Source organism: Hemitrygon akajei, chromosome 6 (genome assembly GCF_048418815.1).
Source record: "Hemitrygon akajei chromosome 6, sHemAka1.3, whole genome shotgun sequence".
Taxonomy (NCBI): Eukaryota; Metazoa; Chordata; class Chondrichthyes; order Myliobatiformes; family Dasyatidae; genus Hemitrygon; species Hemitrygon akajei.
In genome coordinates this window covers 121,249,192-121,267,833 of record NC_133129.1, presented here as the reverse complement: position 1 = coordinate 121,267,833, position 18,642 = coordinate 121,249,192, and the positions used below count along the sequence as shown (strand labels likewise).

Genomic DNA, 18,642 nt, shown 5'->3' with positions numbered 1-18,642 from the left:
ACCACTGTTGCTGGCAGCCCATTCCACACACCCACGACTCTCTGAGTAAAAAACTTACCCCTGACATCTCCTCTGTGCCTACTCCCCAGCACCTGTGTCCTCTTGTGGCAGCCATTTCAGCCCTGGGAAAAAGTCTCTGACTATCCACATGATCAATGCCTCTCATCATCTTATACACCTCTATCAGGTCACCTCTCATCCTCCGTCACTCCAAGGAGAAAAGGCCGAGTTCACTCAACCTATTCTCATAAGGCATGCTCCCCAATCCAGGCAACACCCTTGTAAATCTCCTCTGCACCCTTTCCATGGTTTCCACATCCTTCCTGTAGTGAGGAGACCAGAACTGAGCACGGTACACCAAGTGGGGTCTGACCAGGGTCCTAGATAGCTGCAACATTACCTCTCGGCTCTTAAACTCAATCCCACGATTGATGAAGGCCAATGCACTGCATACCTTCTTAACCGCAGAGTCAACCTGCGCAGCTGCTTTGAGCGTCCCATGGCCGCTCTGTTGGAGATCTGGGCTAGGTGACAAACCTTAACACCTGGGAGCCAGATAAGGGGGACTGTAATTATGGGTCTTTTTCAGCTTGGAGGGATGTAACACCCCAGAGGCAAGGAAAAATAGAATGTCAAAGTTTATTCTGAGCAGCTGCAAGTTGCAGGGCTCCGTGCTCCATGGGACGTTGCCAGGAGCACCGACTGAGAAAAACATTGACTGCTGCTGGGAGGTCATCAACTTGGTGAAAGATGTCCTTTGGTCTTCCAGAGCCAGGAGATGTCCATACCTCAATGCTGTTCCAAGGGCTTTACTCAAGATTCTCACCTTACAGGACATCGATTTAGGGCAAAGAGGGACAAGATCTAAAAGAGACCCGAGGGGAAACATTTTCCACACAGAGGGTAGAGGGTATATGGAACGAGCTGCCAGAGTAAGTGGTAGAAGCGGGTACAATCACCGCATTTAAAAGACATTTAGACAGGTACATCTATAAAACACATTTAGTGGGACATAGGCCTGACACAGGCAAATGGACCCAATTCAGACGGACAACCTAGTTGGCAGAGTTAGGCCAAAGGGCTTGTTTCTGTGCAGTATAATTCAGACTCTAAGGTGCATGAGGAGCTGTCAAGGGATACACTGAAGTGTCGCTCAATGGGATGAAAGCTCTGAAGGGAAAGACCACAGAATTGAGCCATACTGCTGCTGCTGGACAGTGAGACAGCAGGCTCACCACTACCCTCCAAACATATCACTGGTGAGATGTCTGAGGTTGAACCAGGCTGACGTGTTATAAACAGTGTGCAGTCATGGTGGGAACAGTAAATGAAGATTGTGTAGTCATATATTTTGTGAACTACTACAAAGTTGTGTAGTCATATATTTTGTGAATAAAGTGTGCTTTTTGGAAAAAGAGGTCTCAGCATGTAATCAAATGGTCTTTTGTTAACCCGTGGACCTCATGTCAATGATTGGAGACACTCAGAGATCTCACTCAGCACTGGAACCATGTCAGCTGCACACTGTAATCTGGCCCTTACAGAACTTCCCTGAGCAATCAGTAAGTGGTTACGTGTCTCAGTGCTGTAGCCAGCCCGAGTATCTGAGGGCCTCCCAGCCTCTGGCTATAGATCGGCAAAGTCTCAGTGGAACTCAGCCAAGAATAAAGTGGGACCTCATTAAGGGCAGCACAGCCACACAGCAGGTAGGCCTGCTGTATCACTTCTCCAGCCACCCAAAGGGCCAGATCTCTTCTGTACTGTTCCATGCTCTACCTCCAGAGAGGAATTGCCCCACGTGCTAGGAGCAATTTAATCGATAAATCATCCACCAATTGAACCTAAGCAGTAGCTGCTTTCAGAGAAGGCATTGAGAGATTTGACACACAGGAACTTGAAACTGCTCACCGTTTCTACGGTACACCTACAGAAATTTGTGACCGTCATTGGTGACATACCAATTATTCTCAGTCACAAATTCCTACAGGCGTACGGTTGAGAACATTCTAACTGGTTGCATCCCCACCTGGTACGGTACTGCATGAGATCAGAAGTAGCTGCAGAAATTTGTAAGCTCTGTCATCTCCATAATGGCCACCAGGATCCCCAGCATCTAAGACATCTTCAAATGGTGATGCCTTAAAAAGGCAGCATCCACCATTAAGGATCCCCATCACCCAGGATATGCCCTGTTCTCATTGCTACCATCAAAGAAGTACAGGAGCCTGAAGGCACAAACTCAACTTTTCAGAAATAGCTTCTCCCCCTCTGGCATCAGATTTCTAAATGTACAATGAACTTATGAACACTGCCTCAGTATTCCTTCCTCTCTTTCTGCACTACTTAATTATATTGTCTTTTTATATATACTTATTGTACATGTCTGTGCTCACTTTTTGCAGCTTAAGTGGGTAAATTCCAAAGTTCAAAGCAAATTTATTATCAAAGTACATGTACGTCACCATCTACAACCCTGAAATTCATTTTCTTGTGGGCATACTCAATAAATCTATAGGATAATAACCATGGAGAATCAATGAAAGACTACACCACCTTGGGTGCTCAACCAGTGTACAAAAGACAATAAATAAATAAATAAATAAATAAATAAAGAAATAAAGAAATAAAGAAATAAAGAAATAAATAAATAAATAATACATAGAGAAAATGAGATGGAGTCTTTGAAAGTGAGTCCAGGAACATTTCAATGATGGGGCAAGTTGAGTAAAGTCATCTCTTTTGGTTCAAGAGCTTAATGGTTGAGGGGTAGTAACTGTTCCTGAACTTGGTGGTGTGGGTACTGAAGCTCCTGTCCCCTCTTCCTGATGGCAGCAGTGAGAAGAAAGTATGACCTGGTTGCAGGAAGTCCCTGATGATGGATGCGGCTTTCCTGCAACACCACTCCATGCAGATGTGCACAGTGGTGGGGAGGGCTTTACCCGTGATGGACTGGGCCATATCCACTACTTATTGTAGGATTTTCTGTTGAAGAGCATTGCTGTTTCCATATCAAGCAGCGATGCAGCCAGTCAATACACTCTCCACCACAATTTTATAGAAGTTTGCCGAAGTTTTAGATGTCACGTCGAATCTTTGCAAACTTTAAGGAAGCAGAGGCTTCACAATTTCTTCATAATTGCACTTGCGTGTTGAGCCCACAACAGATCCCCCGAAATAATACCACAGAGGATGTTAGAGGATTAGGAAGCTTATAAAAACCAACAGAAGGCAACTTTAAAAAAGTCATAAAGAGGGAAAAGATGGAATACAAAGGTAAGCTAGCCTTTCCTCTGATTACAATCTTTCCTCTGATTGGTTTTTCACCTGGCACCTTCCACCCTCCACCACCTTCTTAAAAGGGCCCCTGCCCCCTCCTTCTTCAGTCCTGACAAAGAGTCTCAGCCTGAAACGTTGACAGCTCATTTCAATGGATGCTGCCCAACCTGCTGAGTTCATCCAGCTTGTCTGTACGTGTTGATTTGACCACAGCATCTGCAGTGTACTTTGTGTTTAATATTAAAGGGGAAAGTTTCTTCAGAGTAAAAGAGATGCGAGAGTAGATATCAGTAGATAGAAAATAATTCTGGGGAGGTAGTAATGGGGGACAAGAAAATGGCAGATGAACTAAATTAAGTTTTTTTGCATCAGTCTTCACTGTGGAAGACTTGAGCAGTACGCCAGAAGTTGGAGAATGTCAGGGGGCAGAAGTGAGTGAAGTTGCCATTACTAGGGAGAAGGGGCTTGGGAAACTGAAAGGTCTGAAGGTAGATAAATCACCTGGACCAGATGGTATACACCCTGGGGTTCTGAACGAGATGACTGAAGAGATGGAGGAGGTATTAGTAATCACTAGATTCTGGAATGGTTCCAAATGACTGGAAAATAGCAAAGGTCACTCTACTCTTCAAGAAGAAAGAGAGGCAGAAGAAAGGGAACTATAGGCCAGTTACTCTTAACTTAGTGGTTGAGAAGGCGTTGGAGTCAATAGTTGAGGACGTGATTTCAGGGCACTTGGAGGCATATGAGAAAAACCAGGGAAAATCTTGCCTGACAAATCTGTTGGAATTCTTAGCAGAAACAATGAGCAGGATAGGCAAAGGACAATCCATGGATGGTGCGTACTTGGATTTTCAGAAGGACTTTGACAAGATATTGCACATGAGGCTGCTTAACAAGAGCCCCTGGTTTTACAGGAAAGATACCAACATGCATAGAGCATTGGACGATTGGCAGGAAGCAAAGAGTGGTAATAAAGGGAGCCTTTTCTGGTAGGCTGCTGGTGACCCAGTGGTGTTAGGCACCCTGGTAGCGACCGCTTCTTTTCATGTTATATGTCAATGATTTGGATGACGGAATGGATGGCTTTATGGCCAAGTTTGTGGATGATCTGAAGATAGGTGGAGGGGCAGATAGTATTGTGGAAACAGGGAGGCTGCAGAAGGACTTAGGCAGATTAGGAGAATGGGCAAAGAAGTGGCAGATGGAATACAGTGTTAGGAAGTTAATGGTCATGCATTTTGCTAAAACTATTTTCTAAATGGAGAGGAAATTCAAAAATCTGAGGAGCAAAGGGACTTGCAAGTCCTTGTGCAGGATTCCCTGAAGGTTAATTTGCAGGTAGAGTCAGTGGTGAGGAAGGCAAATGCAATGTCAGCACTCATTTCAAGACAACTGGAATATAAGATCAAGGATGTAATGTTGAGGCTTTATAAGGCACTGGTAAGGCTTCATTTGGAGTATTGTGAGCAGTTTTGAGTCCCTTATCTGAGAAAGGATATGCTGACATTGGAGAGAGTTCAGAGAGGGTTCATGAGAATGATTTCTGAATGAAAGGGTTACCAGATGAGATCCTGTATTCACTGGAATTCGGAAGATTTGTGGGTGGGGGGGGGGGGGGGGGGAGCGTGGTGGAATCTCACTGAGACCTGCCGAATGTTGAAAGGCCTCAATAGTGGAGAGAATGTTTCCTATGGTGGGGGAGTCTAATACCAGAGGACACAGCCTCAGAATAGAGGGACGTCCATTTAAAACAGAGATGAGGAGGAATTTCTTTAGTCACAGAGTGGTGAATCTGTGGAATTCATTGCCACAGGTGGCTGTGGAGGCCAAGACATTAAGGCAGAGGTTGATAAGTTCTTGGCTGGTCAGGACATGAAGGGCTACAGGAAGATGACAAGTGACTGGGGCTGAGGGGGAAATGGATCAGCCATGATGAAATAGCAGAGCTGACTTGATGGGACAAATGGCTTAACTCTGCTCCTATTTTGGCCTTCTGGAATTTAAAGTTGCTGACCGTCTCCACTTCTGATCCTCCGATGAGGACTGGCTCAGAGACCTCTATTCCCTTCTCCTGAAGTCAATAGTCAGCTCCTTGGTCTTTCTGGCATTGAATAAAAGGTTGTTATTGTTGCATCACTGGGCCAGATTTTCAATCCCCCACCTCTATGCTGATTCATCACCACCTTCGATTCGACCTACACCAGTCGCATCGTCAGCAAGCTGGAATGTGGTATTAAAGCCATGATTAGCCACACAGACATGGGTAAAGCGAGTAGAGCAGAGGGCTAAGCTCACATGCTTATGGTGCCCCTGTGCCGATGGAGATTGTGGAGGAGATGTTGTTGCCAACCTGAACTGACTGGGGTCTGCAGGTGAGGAAATCGAGGATCCAATTGCGCAAGGAGATACCGAGGCCAAGGTCTAGGAGCCTGTTGATTAGTTTTGAGGGGATGATAGTATTGAATGCAGAGCTGCCTCATAACCTAGTAATCAGTCTGTTCACCTTCCTGCAGATACCGACCCAGCCAGAAACTGGATAAGCCTGTAAACAAGACTATTTGGATTTGATTTGGTAGATAATAAGTTGGCTGCTCCCATCCAAGGTTGTGTATCTCTACCTAGCTCACAACATAGGAGGCCATTCAGCCCACTGAGCCAACGCTGGCTCTCAGAGCAATCCTCTCAATCCCATTGGCCTGTTTAGTTCTCACATTCTCACATGTGCTCTAAAAAGAGAGCTGCTTGGACTGTGGAATGCAATACTAATCATTTGGTAACATCTGGTTCAGGGGCTATTTATATGAAGCCAGTGCAGACACAAGACAGATTTATGTCATTTTGCCACTCTGGGGTCAGGATGGGCTTGTATCCACTACCTCCAATCCCAAACCAGCCCAAATTCCTGTCACGAACTCTCTCCCCTATCAGTTCCTGGGGCTGATAATAGAAGTTTATGCAGTTTAATTATAAGGATTAAGGTTTGGGCAGCAGACTGTATTAGCAGGGCAGTTGCGCCTTGAGTTCGTCTGCCTCTTCAGCCGAGATTTTAAACTTCACAGCTATCAGCCACTTTGATCTGGCCTACGATCTCATTTGGCAAGTCCAGTTCCACTTTGCCAACCTCCCATTCACTGACTCTCTCTGCACTTCCCACTGATTGTGTGAAGCAGGCAACATTATCCCATCCCAGCCCACCCCTCACTCCTCCTCTCCTCACCCCCCAAATCAGGCAGAAGGTACAAAAGCTTAAAGAACACATACTACCAGGCTCAAGGACTGCTTCTATCCTGCTGTTATCAGACTTTTGAACTGAACTTTTTATTGGATGAAGTTGAGCTCCTGACCTCACAATTTGCCTCATCAGGGCCTCAGCACTTTACCTAACTGCCTAAACTGCATGTTCTCTGTAACTGTAACACTATATTCTGCATTTTGCATTTTAATTCTCTTTTCTATTTCCTCGATATACTTATGTACAGAATGACACATCAGGATTTCTCGCAAACAAAAGCTTTTCGGTGTGTCTCGGTACATGTGACAATAATAAACCAATTACTCACCCAGACTGAGGCCTTGTTTAAAAGGTGCTTTCGGAGTAGTTGTCGTACTTGGTATTTCAGAGGGCTGCCTTGAGGGGCTGGGATTGGTTACATTCAGATTGATGGCCTGAGGGTGAGGGTCGCTAGGGTCATGAGCGCTGAATTTGCAGTGTGGGATCAAAGACGGAAAGTATTTGCGTAACAGATTGTGTTACTTCTGAAAGAGTCACCAATAAGTTCAGGATAGAGCGCATTATTACATACACATACATGGTCAGTTAACAGAATCTCTCGAGGCAAATAGTTAAAGTTTTCAATATTTTAACATTCTGGACCATCTCTTGATCATACATATAGCATCAAAGACCCCTTTGAAATAGTCTGAAGTGATGTAATATCCCTGTACCCTGAGGTGCCTCAGTCGATTGTTCTCAAAAGGCAGCAGGCTCTTTCCCTCTACCTTTGTCTCGGTGAATAATGATACCTTTTCAGTGCATCTTGTAAAGCAGGCCCCACAAAACAGCCACTAGCTCGGAATAACGATGAGGCTGGAGAGTAACAGCCTCTAACTCCACCCCGTTTAACCACTCAGACTGGGAGGTGGACAGAGCTGTGAAAAGCTGGCACTTCTGGGCAGGGGACCGGTATGGCAAATGCTCTGCCCAAAGCCCAAAGACCACAAGAAACTGCAGAGAGTGGTTGGCACAACTTGGTTCATCACAAAGGCTTGCATCTCCCTTGTGGACTCTATCTACAACTGTCGCTTCCTCAGAGAAGCAGACAGCATAATCCCTCCCACCCCTGGATATTCTCTCTTTGACCCCCTCCACTCCATTGGGCAGATTACAAAAGCCTGAAAACACACACCACCAGGCTCGACGACAGCTTTGTTTCTGCTACTATCATTCTCGACTGATAAAGATGAACTCTGCCTCACCGTTATCTCTCCATTTTATTGTCTGCCTGCACTGTGCTTTCTATATAACTGTTAGAGCAAGTTCTGCTCTGTGCTTTTCCTATGCACTGTCTCAATGTACCTACAGTGGCATGCAAAAGTTTGAGCACCCCTGGTCAAAATTTCTCTTACTGTGAATAGCTGAGCAAGTAAAAGATGACCTGATTTCCAAAAGGCATAAAGTTAAAGATGACACATTTCTTTAATATTTTAAGCAAGATTACTTTTTTATTTCCATCTTTTACAGTTTCAAAATAACAAAAAAGGAAAAGGGCTCGAAGCAAAAGTTTGGGCACCCTGCATGGTCAGTACCCCCTTTGGCAAGTATCACAGCTTGATACAGCTAAGAGTCTTTCAACTATTGTTTGGGGGATTTTCACCCATTCTTCCTTGCAAAAGGCTTCTAGTTCTGTGAGATTCTTGGGCCGTCTTGCATACACTGCTCTTTTGAGGTCCACAGATTTTCAATGATGTTTAGGTTGGGGGACTGTGACGGCCATGGCAAAACCTTCAGCTTGCACCTCTTGAGGTAGTCCATTGTGGATTTTGAGGTGTGTTTAGGATCATCATCCTGTTGTAGAAGCCATCCTCTTTTCGTCTTCAGCTTTTTTACAGATGGTGTGATGTTTGCTTCCAGAATTTGCTGGTATTTAATTGAATTCATTCTTCCCTCTACCAGTGAAATGTTCCCTGTGCCACTGGCTGCAACACAAGCCCAAAGCATGATCGATCCACCCCTGTGTTTAACAGTTGGAAAGTGTTCTTTTCATGAAATTGTGCACCCTTTTTTCTCCAAACATACCTTTGCTCATTGCAGCCAAAAGTTCTATTTTAACTTCATCAGTCCACAGGACTTGTTTCCAAAATGCATCAGGCTTGTTTAGATGTTCCTTTGTAAACTTCAGACACTGAATTTTGTGGTGAGAACGCAGGAAAGGTTTTCTTCTGATGACTCTTCCATGAAGGTCATATTTGTGCAGGTGTCACTGCACAGTAGAACAGTGCACCTCCACTCCAGAGTCTGCTAAATCTTCCTGAAGGTCTTTTGCAGTCAAACGGGGGTTTTGATTTGCCTTTCTAGCAATCCAATGAGCAGTTCTCTCGGACAGTTTTATTGGTCTTCCAGACCTCAACTTGTCCTCCACCATTTCTGTTAACTGCCATTTCTTAATTACATTACGAACTGAGGAAACGGCTACCTGAAAATGCTTTGCTATCTTCTTATAGCCTTCTCCTGCTTTGTGGGCATCATTTATTTTAATTTTCAGAGTGCTAGGCAGCTGCTTAGAGGAGCCCATGGCTGCTGATTGTTGGACAAGGTTTGAGGAGTCAGGGTATTTATAAAGCTTTGACATTTGCATCACTTGGCCTTTCCTAACAAATACTGTGAAAAAGCCATAGCCCTAACAAACTAATTAAAGTCTGAGACCTTGGTAAAAGTTATCTAAGAGCTCAAATTTCTTGGGGTGCCCAAGTTTTGCATGGTGCTCCTTTTCTTTTTTTCACTCTAAAATTGTACAAAACAAAAATAATACACTAATCTTGCTGAAAATGTTGAAAAGAATTCTTTCTTTAACTTTATGACTTTTGGAGATCAGTTCATCTTCTACTCACTTAACTATTCACAGTAACAGAAATTTTGACCGGGGTGCCCAAACTTTTGCATGCCACTGTATGTTTTGAAATGATCTGCATGGATGGGTTGCCTTGGTACATGTCACAATAATAAACCAATTCCAATTAAAAGCCCTCACACTTCAAAAGAAAATGTGTGAACTGCTTGATGCAATGAAAATTAGACAATGAAATGTCTCAATTATGCACTTTGTTCCTCTCCACGCCTTGAGCTGCATCAGGTGGCAATCTTTTAGGATCGGTCTTAGGATCGACCTTCCTTAGGATCAGTCTGTTTTTTACAAGGCCGAGCTGTTAGCTCAACACTCAACCCAGTATGGATGGAAAACGTGCAAGGAGCTGGCCAGATTTGAACCTGGGACCACTCGCCTCAAAATCAGGTGCAGATGCCACTACACCACCAGCTGGCTCAATTGTACTTACCACATTATAAATAAAGTATAATTTTGGGGAAAAAAGTACCCATTGTTACTTAGTTTAAGCTCTGTATTGGTTGATTTTCCCCTCTCAAAGATCAGACAGATTCTTCAATTGGCTGATTATTCACTCTAGGATACAACACATTTACTGTAGGTAAAATTCCCAGCATCCTGTTACAGAGTTTATCATTCCGAATTCCTGCCCACGCTTTCTGAAATAAACCAACAATGGGCACAAAAGCTACGAGAGGCACAAAGTGGAACTGTCAGCTATTTAATTGGCATCAATTATTTTAATTACCGTCAAAATTACCCCAATGTGTGAGTGGGTTTACTGGTTGGTTTTGCTGTGTGTGCTTTATAAAGTATTGTCACCAATCCCCAAATTATCCACAATGTGAAATGAGCATTAGAGCTGGAGATCCACATTGACAAACTGATGAATTATTGCTCATTTTACAGCACTGCCCATTCAAACATGCTCCTGCTTTGTGCCAGCAAATTTAACACTAACTCACTATAATTCTCAGAGGTTTCATTCACTATATATATTAATGTTCTATCCAAGATGCTGGCTCAGATTCTCAGTACGATTTGGAAGAAGTCACAACCCTTGGCAAGTGCACCCCCTCGGTGATCTCTGCTGCTCTCTGACCTTTCGACCAGGTGCACACCCAGACTCACTTTTCATCTATCAGCGGTCCCCAACCTTGTTTGGTGCCATGGAGCCTTACCACTAATCGAGAGATCCGTGGGCCCCTCTGTACTCCTGTAGCTTGTACTCCGTCAATTGCACCCCCCCCCCCATCTTATTCTGGCTTCTTCCCCCTTCCTTTCCAGTCCTGAAGGAGGGTCTGGATCCAAAACATCGACTGTTTATTCACTGCCATAGGTACTGAGCTCCTCGGGGGGGGGGGGGGGGGGGGGGGGGGGGGTGTGTGTGTGTGTGTGTGTGTGTGTGTGTGTGTGTGTGTGTGTGTGTGTGTGTGTGTGTGTGTGTGTGTGTGTGTGTGTGTGTGTGTGTGTGTGTGTGTGTGTCGCTCTGGATTTCCAGCTTCTGCAGAATCTCATTTTTACCCCTGACAGGATTAACCCAGCACCCCCCTCCCCAGATCAGCAGCACTGAGAGAGAGCGAGGGTTTCGATACAAAGGACTGGGCCGTTCCGAGCAGCCTGAACGCTGCGTCCCGCATGCCCTGCCACAACATGGTTTACTCCCGCTCCCCAGAGAAAGTGCTGGGAAAGTGAAAACTTAAAAACACCACAATAAATCTGCTAACAGATTAACTGTGTGGCCAGGAGATACTTGCATACAGATCAGTGCGCTTCTAGAAATATTTGTGAAGCTTGGTCTCCACGGAGATGGGCCCCCCATCGGTGAGAGAAAAGAGCATTTAAATTGATTAGGCAGAGTTTGGTCTTTATTTCCCAGCTACCCACCTCATATGGGTCAGGTACATGAAGGGCCAGAGAACAGAGCACTGTGTGATATGTCCAATCTTCCCTCTACTCCATATGATGAAGAAATATTAGACAGACACGGCATCAGTACAGTTCCTCCTCTGCATGTCAACCTAGATTATCTAGTTAGGCAAATGCTGTTCAAAGTCCAGGCAGAAGTCACTATGCTAACACCAGGGCCACAATTTTTGGCCCATAATTTTAGAGAAGTACAGCACAGAAACTGGCCCTTCAGCCCATCTAGTCCATGCTGAAACCATTTAAACTGCCTACTCTTATTGACCTGCACCGGGACCATAGTCCTCCATACCCCTATCATCCACGTACCTATCCAAACTTCTCTTAAACGTTGAAATCAAGCTCACATGCACCACTTGTGCTGGCAGCTCGGTCTTTCACCTATGACCTCTGGTTATAGTCCCACCCCCCCTCCCAACCTCAGTGGAAAAAGCCTGCTTGCATTAACCCTATCAATACCCCTCATAATTTTGTATACCTCTATCAAATCTTCTCAATCTTCTATGCTCTAAGGAGTACAGTCCTAACCTATTCAATCTTTGCTGATAACCCAGATCCTCCAAACTCACAGCCTCGACCACCAGAAACAAGAGCGACAGCTTTGAGGAACACCACCACCTGAAGCTTCCCTCTGAGTCAAACACCACCCCGACTCCTTTTGTACACCGGTCACTTGTCAGTCTGTGTCTGTTTTCTGTAAATTCTATTGCATTTCTTTTTTCCCTGTGAATGCCTGCAAGAAAATAAATCTCAAGGGGGTACACAGTTTGAAAATAAATTTACTTAGACCTTTGGTGGTTCACCACCATAATAGAGTCTTGTCCAAGTGCACTGCAGGAGCACCTTCACCAAATTGGAAAACTGTGCAGTGATACAGGATCTCTGAGGATCTGACCTGGTCCCGAAACACTGATGTAGTCATAAAGAAGGCAAGACAGCGGCTATACTTTATAAGGAGTTTGAAGTGATTTGGCATGTCAACAAATACACTTAAAAACTTCTATAGTTGTACCGTGGAGAGTATTCTAACAGGCTGCATCACTGTCTGGTATGGAGGGGCTACTGCACAGGACCGAAAGAAGCTGCAGAGGGTTGTAAATCTAGTCAGCTCCATCTTGGGCACTAGCCTACAAAGTACCCAGGACATCTTCAGTGAGCGGTGTCTCAGAAATACAGTGTCCATTATTAAGGACCTCCAGCACCCAGGGGATGCCCTTTTCTCACTGTTACCATCAGGTAGGAGATACAGAAGCCTGAAGGCACATACTCAGCGATTCAGGAACAGCTTCTTCCCCTCTGCCATGAATGGACTTTGAAGCTTTGGACACTACCTCACTATTTTTAATATATGGTATTTCTGTTTTTGCACATTTTTCAATAATCTATTCAATTATGTGATTGATTTACCTGTTTATTTATTATTATTTTCTCTCTCTCGCTGCTTAATTATGTAATGCATTGAACTGCTGCTGCTAAGTTAACAAATTTCACGACATATGCCGGTGATAATAAACCTGATTCTGATTCTGATAATTCAGGCAAATGGGATTATACGAGGTGGGCAAAGCGGGGCAAACATCAGTGCTCTATGACTACGAAAAGCACTCCAGCGCTTCAGGAAGGTAGCTTATTCCCACGTTTCATACAGAATTAGAGATGGGCAGTAAATGCTCCTCCCTGCAATGCTCATATCCAGAAAAATGAATTAAACTAACATATGCTTCTCTTCATTAATGATAAATCGTAGAACTTGAGAAAAACAGCGCGTCTTCTCAAGCTGTAGGTGCACAAGCAAGGCAACAAATCTGAATCCCACCCCAAGCTACTTGTGGACCTCAATGGATGAGTGACACTGATCATCATCACCTGCAGGTCAGAGGGGTCTAATTTCGTTATATAAGCCTCGTACCTGCTGCCTTCCTTCATGAGTTAGCTAGCCTCAGGCCGAAGTGCATTATGACCAATCAGATGGTCTCCTGAACTACAACTGTGCTGAGAGTTAGACTGGGCGGCCTGGGAGGTTCAGGTTGCTTACCACCTGAGGTGGTCTTTCACTCTGAACAATCCTGAGTGATGGCTGTCGGCAGCTACAGGAAGAGCGAGTTCCATGAAATGCCACAGCAGGCCAGTCTTTCCTTATCGCTCGTTAGCCAGCACTCCTTCACTTTGTCTGGAGCCTACTCCGACCTGACCCAATCAGGCAGCTCCATTGAAGCAAAGCAGGGGAAATCACAGGGGTCCTTAGGGATTGGGCTGAGAAATGCACAGAGGCTTGGGGCAGCGAAGCAGCGGTTGCCATGACAATCGCCTGATTAAACGATTCCCTGCTCTGAAGCGTAATTTGATGCCAGAAAGAATTTCTGTTCTCTCAACAGATTATCTGACACTGAAACTCAGCACCAGAATGGGAATCATTGTGTGAACCATGAACACAGCCAGGCCTCTGGGAATCTTGCCTACTAACAATTAAAGCAAAGATCTTTAAAGAAGCAGGCATCCAAGACTGCACTCGAGCGAAACTACCCTTCTTATTACGCCACAAAGCCAAATAAAAATACATTGACGTAATGTAGAGTATTGTTTCTTACTTACTAACTGTAACAAAGAAGGAAACCACTTAGGCCATCTGGTCCGTTCCCTTATCTCCCTGTAGCTCTACAACTTGCCTCCTCTCACAAGCCCATTAACTCCCCGTCATTCTTTCAGCCATCGTCTACATTAGGAGCATTTTTTTTAAATAGTAGCTAGTCAACCTACAAGCTTTAGAAACGTGGAATGAAACTGAAGCACCCAGAGGAATCCAAGGGGCAACAAGGAGAGCGTGCAAACACCACACAGTCAGCAAGCGAGGCCAAGATCGAACCCGAGTCCCTCAGCACATTTTCCTCTGCCATCTCAATATTGCTTAATATTCAGAAGTATATTGACCTGTGTTTTGAATAAACTAAATGACTTGGTGTCCACGACCCTCTGGAGAACAGAATTCCAGAGATTCATCACTCTCCAAGTTCTCCTCATCTTAGGCCTAAATGGTCTTTCCCTTTATTCCAAAACCGGGACCTCTGGTTCTAGACTCCACCCTGCATCCACCCTCTTGAGCCCTGTGGGAATGTTGTGTGTCAATGAGATCATCTCCTAATTTTCCTAAACACTAAAGTATACATGTCTCATTGATTCAATCCCTCCTCATACAGCAAACTCACCAACCCAGGAACCAGTCTGGTGTATCTCTATTGCATACCCTGTCCCAGGACAAACACAGCACCGTAGTTTTGGTCTCCCTACCTCTTGTTACTTAAGCCCTACATAACTGCAGTAAGACAACTTTAAGAATCCTCTTGCATACAGACCAACTGCTTCTGCAACCACGCATTAGCTGTCACTGACCCGTAAGCAAGAACAGCACATTTGAAGAGGAATGGCTTTATAGTGAACTGCCAGGCTAGCATACGTGAAGCCATATATCGCTCTGCCTGGCTTTTAGTCATGGGGCATTAAGCATGCACAGCTTAACATCTCCCCACTCTTTGCCAAGGCTGTTGCACTGAACCTTTGCTGAATGTCTGCAAGGTCTAAATAAAATAATGACACCCCAATACTTAAATCCAATGAAGTAAAGCAAGATGTGATCTGCTACAGTGGTCAAATGATTCATCAGGTTTACTGGGACTCATCACAGCTGTAAAAATACCCAGCCACTACTACGTTTATCTGTCCTCTCAAAAGATGAGTTGACCTTTCCACTGGCCACTAATCTCCCGACGGCCTGAGGGCACCCAGAGTTCAAAGTTCAAAATAAATTTCATTATCAAAGTCCTTATGCATCACTATATACAACTAACATTCATTTTCCTGCGGGCATACTCAACAAATCTATAGAATAGTAACTAAACTGGATCAATGAAAGATCAACCAAAAGTGCAGAAGACAACAAACTAAGCAAATGCAAATATAAATAAATAGCAATAAACAATGTGAACGTGAGATAAAGAATCCTTGAAAGTGACTTCATTGGTTGTGGGAACATTTCAATGATGGGGCAAGTGAAGTTGAGTGCAGTTATCGCCTTTTATTCAAGAGCCTGCTGGTCGAGGGGTTCCTGAACCTGGCGGTGAGTCCTGAGGCTCTTTTACTCTCTACCTGTGAGAAGAAAGCATGGCCTGGGTGGTGGAGATCTCTGATGATGGGTGCTGCTTTCCTACGACAGTGTTTCATGTAGACAAGCTCATAGGTTGGGAGGGCTTTACCCATGATGAACTGAGCGGAAGCCACTACCTTTTGTAGGATTTTCTGTTCAAAGGCATACATGGGAATAGTGTGACGCAAGGCTCCTGTACACTAATCTGCTGCGCCCACTGTTATTCCTTTCTCCATGTAGTCGAGTGGATGAACGTTGAAACTCTCATTCTCTTGTTAAGCATCTCCATGGTTTCACTCCTCTCTGTTTCTGTAATCTCCTCCAGCCTTGCAAGTCTGCACTCCAAATTCCCACCTCAGTTTCCTTACTCTGTCACTGCCCCCACACCCTGCAGCTCTCGACACAAACACTCCCAAGTCTCCTCCGTCAAGGCTTTCTGAAATCATTCAGCTTTCTGTCACCTTTCCTCTTTCTGTGGCTGGTGTCAAATTTTGTTTGATAACCTTATGAAATGCCACATGTTGTTGCTTAATTTAAAGGAACGGCATAGCAAAAATAAAATTCATCAAACAATGGGGAGAAGGAGAGGCTGTGCAATTATTTTGTTAAATTTACAGCACAAGTACATAATGCAGCAATGGTCCTGGGCATGAGTACCATCATACCATACATCTGCAAAGGTGGTAATGATATACAAACTGTGGAATCCAGATCAAATGTCAGGAATGCATAAGTGATGAGATTTTTGTCTTTGAACTGGCCGTACGCAGAGCAAGACTGGCTAAAGGCAACCCGGCATGGGATCAGGAAGAGCTGATCTTGCAGGACACTCACAAATCGGCTTATGTTACCGCTGAAAATATGTGCGGTGACTCTGCTGAAACCAATCAAGAATGCTGTAAAACATCGGCAGAGCAACATCCGCAATTCATTTCTGGTACTCTTAAAGCTTTGTTCCTGTTGATCATCTAATAGGCAAGAGTCTAACACAAGGGAACACAAAGCGGAAAGAGGTCTGACTGGCAAGTCACAGCAGGCTGCACTAATCTAATCAGAGACACATTCTCACTCAGCAAGCAACCACAGACCCAGAAATCATCCTAATGATAAACACTTACAGCACCAAGACCAACTGAATACCGTGCACCCACCATTTCGTACTGAGACTGCATAGCTTCTGAACACACACACACACACTGAAGAGGACAACATGCCTCTGTACGTAGAAATAACAAGAGTTTCACATGCACACACCTCACAAGGTCTGCCCATTCAAGTTTGCAGAAGGTTTTATGCTTAATGCTATTTGGATCATGCAGGTTGTACACATTCCAGACTCTAGATGGAGTTAACATACTGACGAAGCAGAACGAGAGGGATAAATAATTGAGTTACTGAGCAGAAGGTAACAAGAGTTTCACATTAGCAAGGCCAGAAATTAACTACCTGCCTTGCTGCACTTCAGCCAGGTTTATTATGGCAGAATGTTTTGTGATCCTGAACATCGTGGTGTAACCTTGGAGTGATGTGCCGTACCTGGTGAGCTCTCACAGTCATCTTCATCACTATTGTCCTGGCAGTTGTTCACTCCATCACAAAGGAAGCTCTTGTCAACACACCTTCCATTCTTACAGTGGAAACGGGCCGTCGAACATAACAGGGGATTTGCTGCTACGAAACAGAAAGAGTAGTATTAGAGATTTACAGAAATAACCCACCAACAGCGGCTTAAGACAAAACCGCTTGTTGCACGGTGCTACTTGTCTGAAATTATCTAAACAAAATAAGCCAAATTCAAAGACAAAAGTGCTGCTGACTGGGCTATAATTATTCTGTAAAGAGCTGGGACATGGATATTGATAGACAGAATTCCATTGAACCATCGTCTACACATACAATTTTTTGTGCTGTACCATTTGAGCAGCCCCATTTCTCGTGCTGTTCAATAATTGGAAAGTTGCTTTTAAATACTTCAAGTGGTCTGCAGTAAAAATCTCAGATTACACCAGAGCCCGAACCAGTCGTATCTACTGACAAACTGTCAGGGTCACACAGTATGACACACAAGCTTGTGTGTTATGCAGCGATGGACAATAATACTGTTATAAAGAAGACATGGTCATGATATTGCAGATGGATGGATGCAGACACAATCTTATACAAGAACTGAGGGAGTCACCGCGGATTTACAGGAATGAATATGGACACAGTTTGTCATACAGAGATGGATATCACACTCCATATTAAATATTAACCAAGGCTTTGGTAAAATTCTTTAAAATACATCATTCAGCACACGTTTGAGCTCAGTCCTGGAGAATATTTTACTAACAGAACATTTTATCATGAAGAGATTTTAAATATTGTTTGCAATCATTTCCTCTCCTGTATCTGTGAAGCATCAGTGAGAATTGCAAGGGGATTCATTCAGACCCATGCATTGATTAGCCAGTAAACCGGACAGAAAAAGACCGTTGTCTCTTGATTTGCAACTGGATGTTCTCTCTACTCCCCTCTCCCATCAGGCAAGATATAAAAGCCTGAAAACATACACCACCAGGCTCAAGGCCAGCTTCTACCCTGCTGCCTCATTAGTTTTAGTTCCATAAGCTGGACTCCTGACCTCACAACCTATCCTATGATCTTACACCTTGCTGTTTACCTCTGTTGGAGGTGGAGTTAAGATGGTGCTAAACGGCAACTCCTTTGCTTGCATCTTCGGAAAAAGCTCTATTTCCATCTTTAATATCTTAATTTTTCCCTTTAAGGGTTCTTTTTAAGACCCTGACATGGAGTTACACGCAGACTTCGGTTCTTTGCGGGAATGGGACCCGTTCTCGGGGTTTCAGGACTGGCTGTTGTTGTTCGGCACGCCAAGGGTTCGGCCTGAGAGTCCGGCTCGAATCTGAAAGCCTAGGATCTCAGGGCTCTGGAGACAGGCCGATTAAGGATCGGTGTCACAGCAGGAGACCCGTGTGTTGTCGGGGAGGCCGGAAAATCTTTCACTGTGGGCCCGAAGACCCGAGATCCTTGTGATCTTCAGGCAGAGAGCTCGTAAAAAGCAAAGAAGCTAACTTTTTAACATCGTAAACCAGCAGACTGCTGTTATGTCTCCCACTTGCTGTGAAAATGGGGGACACCTCCCTCTCCCTTATTAGGGAGAGTGAGAATCCATGGTTTGTTGAATGCTGGATGAAA

General features: G+C 44.4%; 1 protein-coding gene across 6 annotated transcripts in view; it reads right to left on the bottom strand.

The window, feature by feature from the left end:
- Positions 1 to 18,642, bottom strand: part of ldlrad3 (low density lipoprotein receptor class A domain containing 3) — a 149,609-nt gene that overhangs the window by 36,478 nt on the left and 94,489 nt on the right. For 4 of the 6 annotated variants that reach the window (XM_073049149.1, XM_073049144.1, XM_073049143.1 and 1 more), the window contains exon 4: positions 16,981 to 17,115. In XM_073049149.1, coding sequence (XP_072905250.1) covers positions 16,981 to 17,115 — 135 coding nt within the window. The remainder of the gene's footprint in view (positions 1 to 16,980; positions 17,116 to 18,642) is intronic. The other 2 variants (XM_073049147.1, XM_073049146.1) reach the window with 1 other exon arrangement.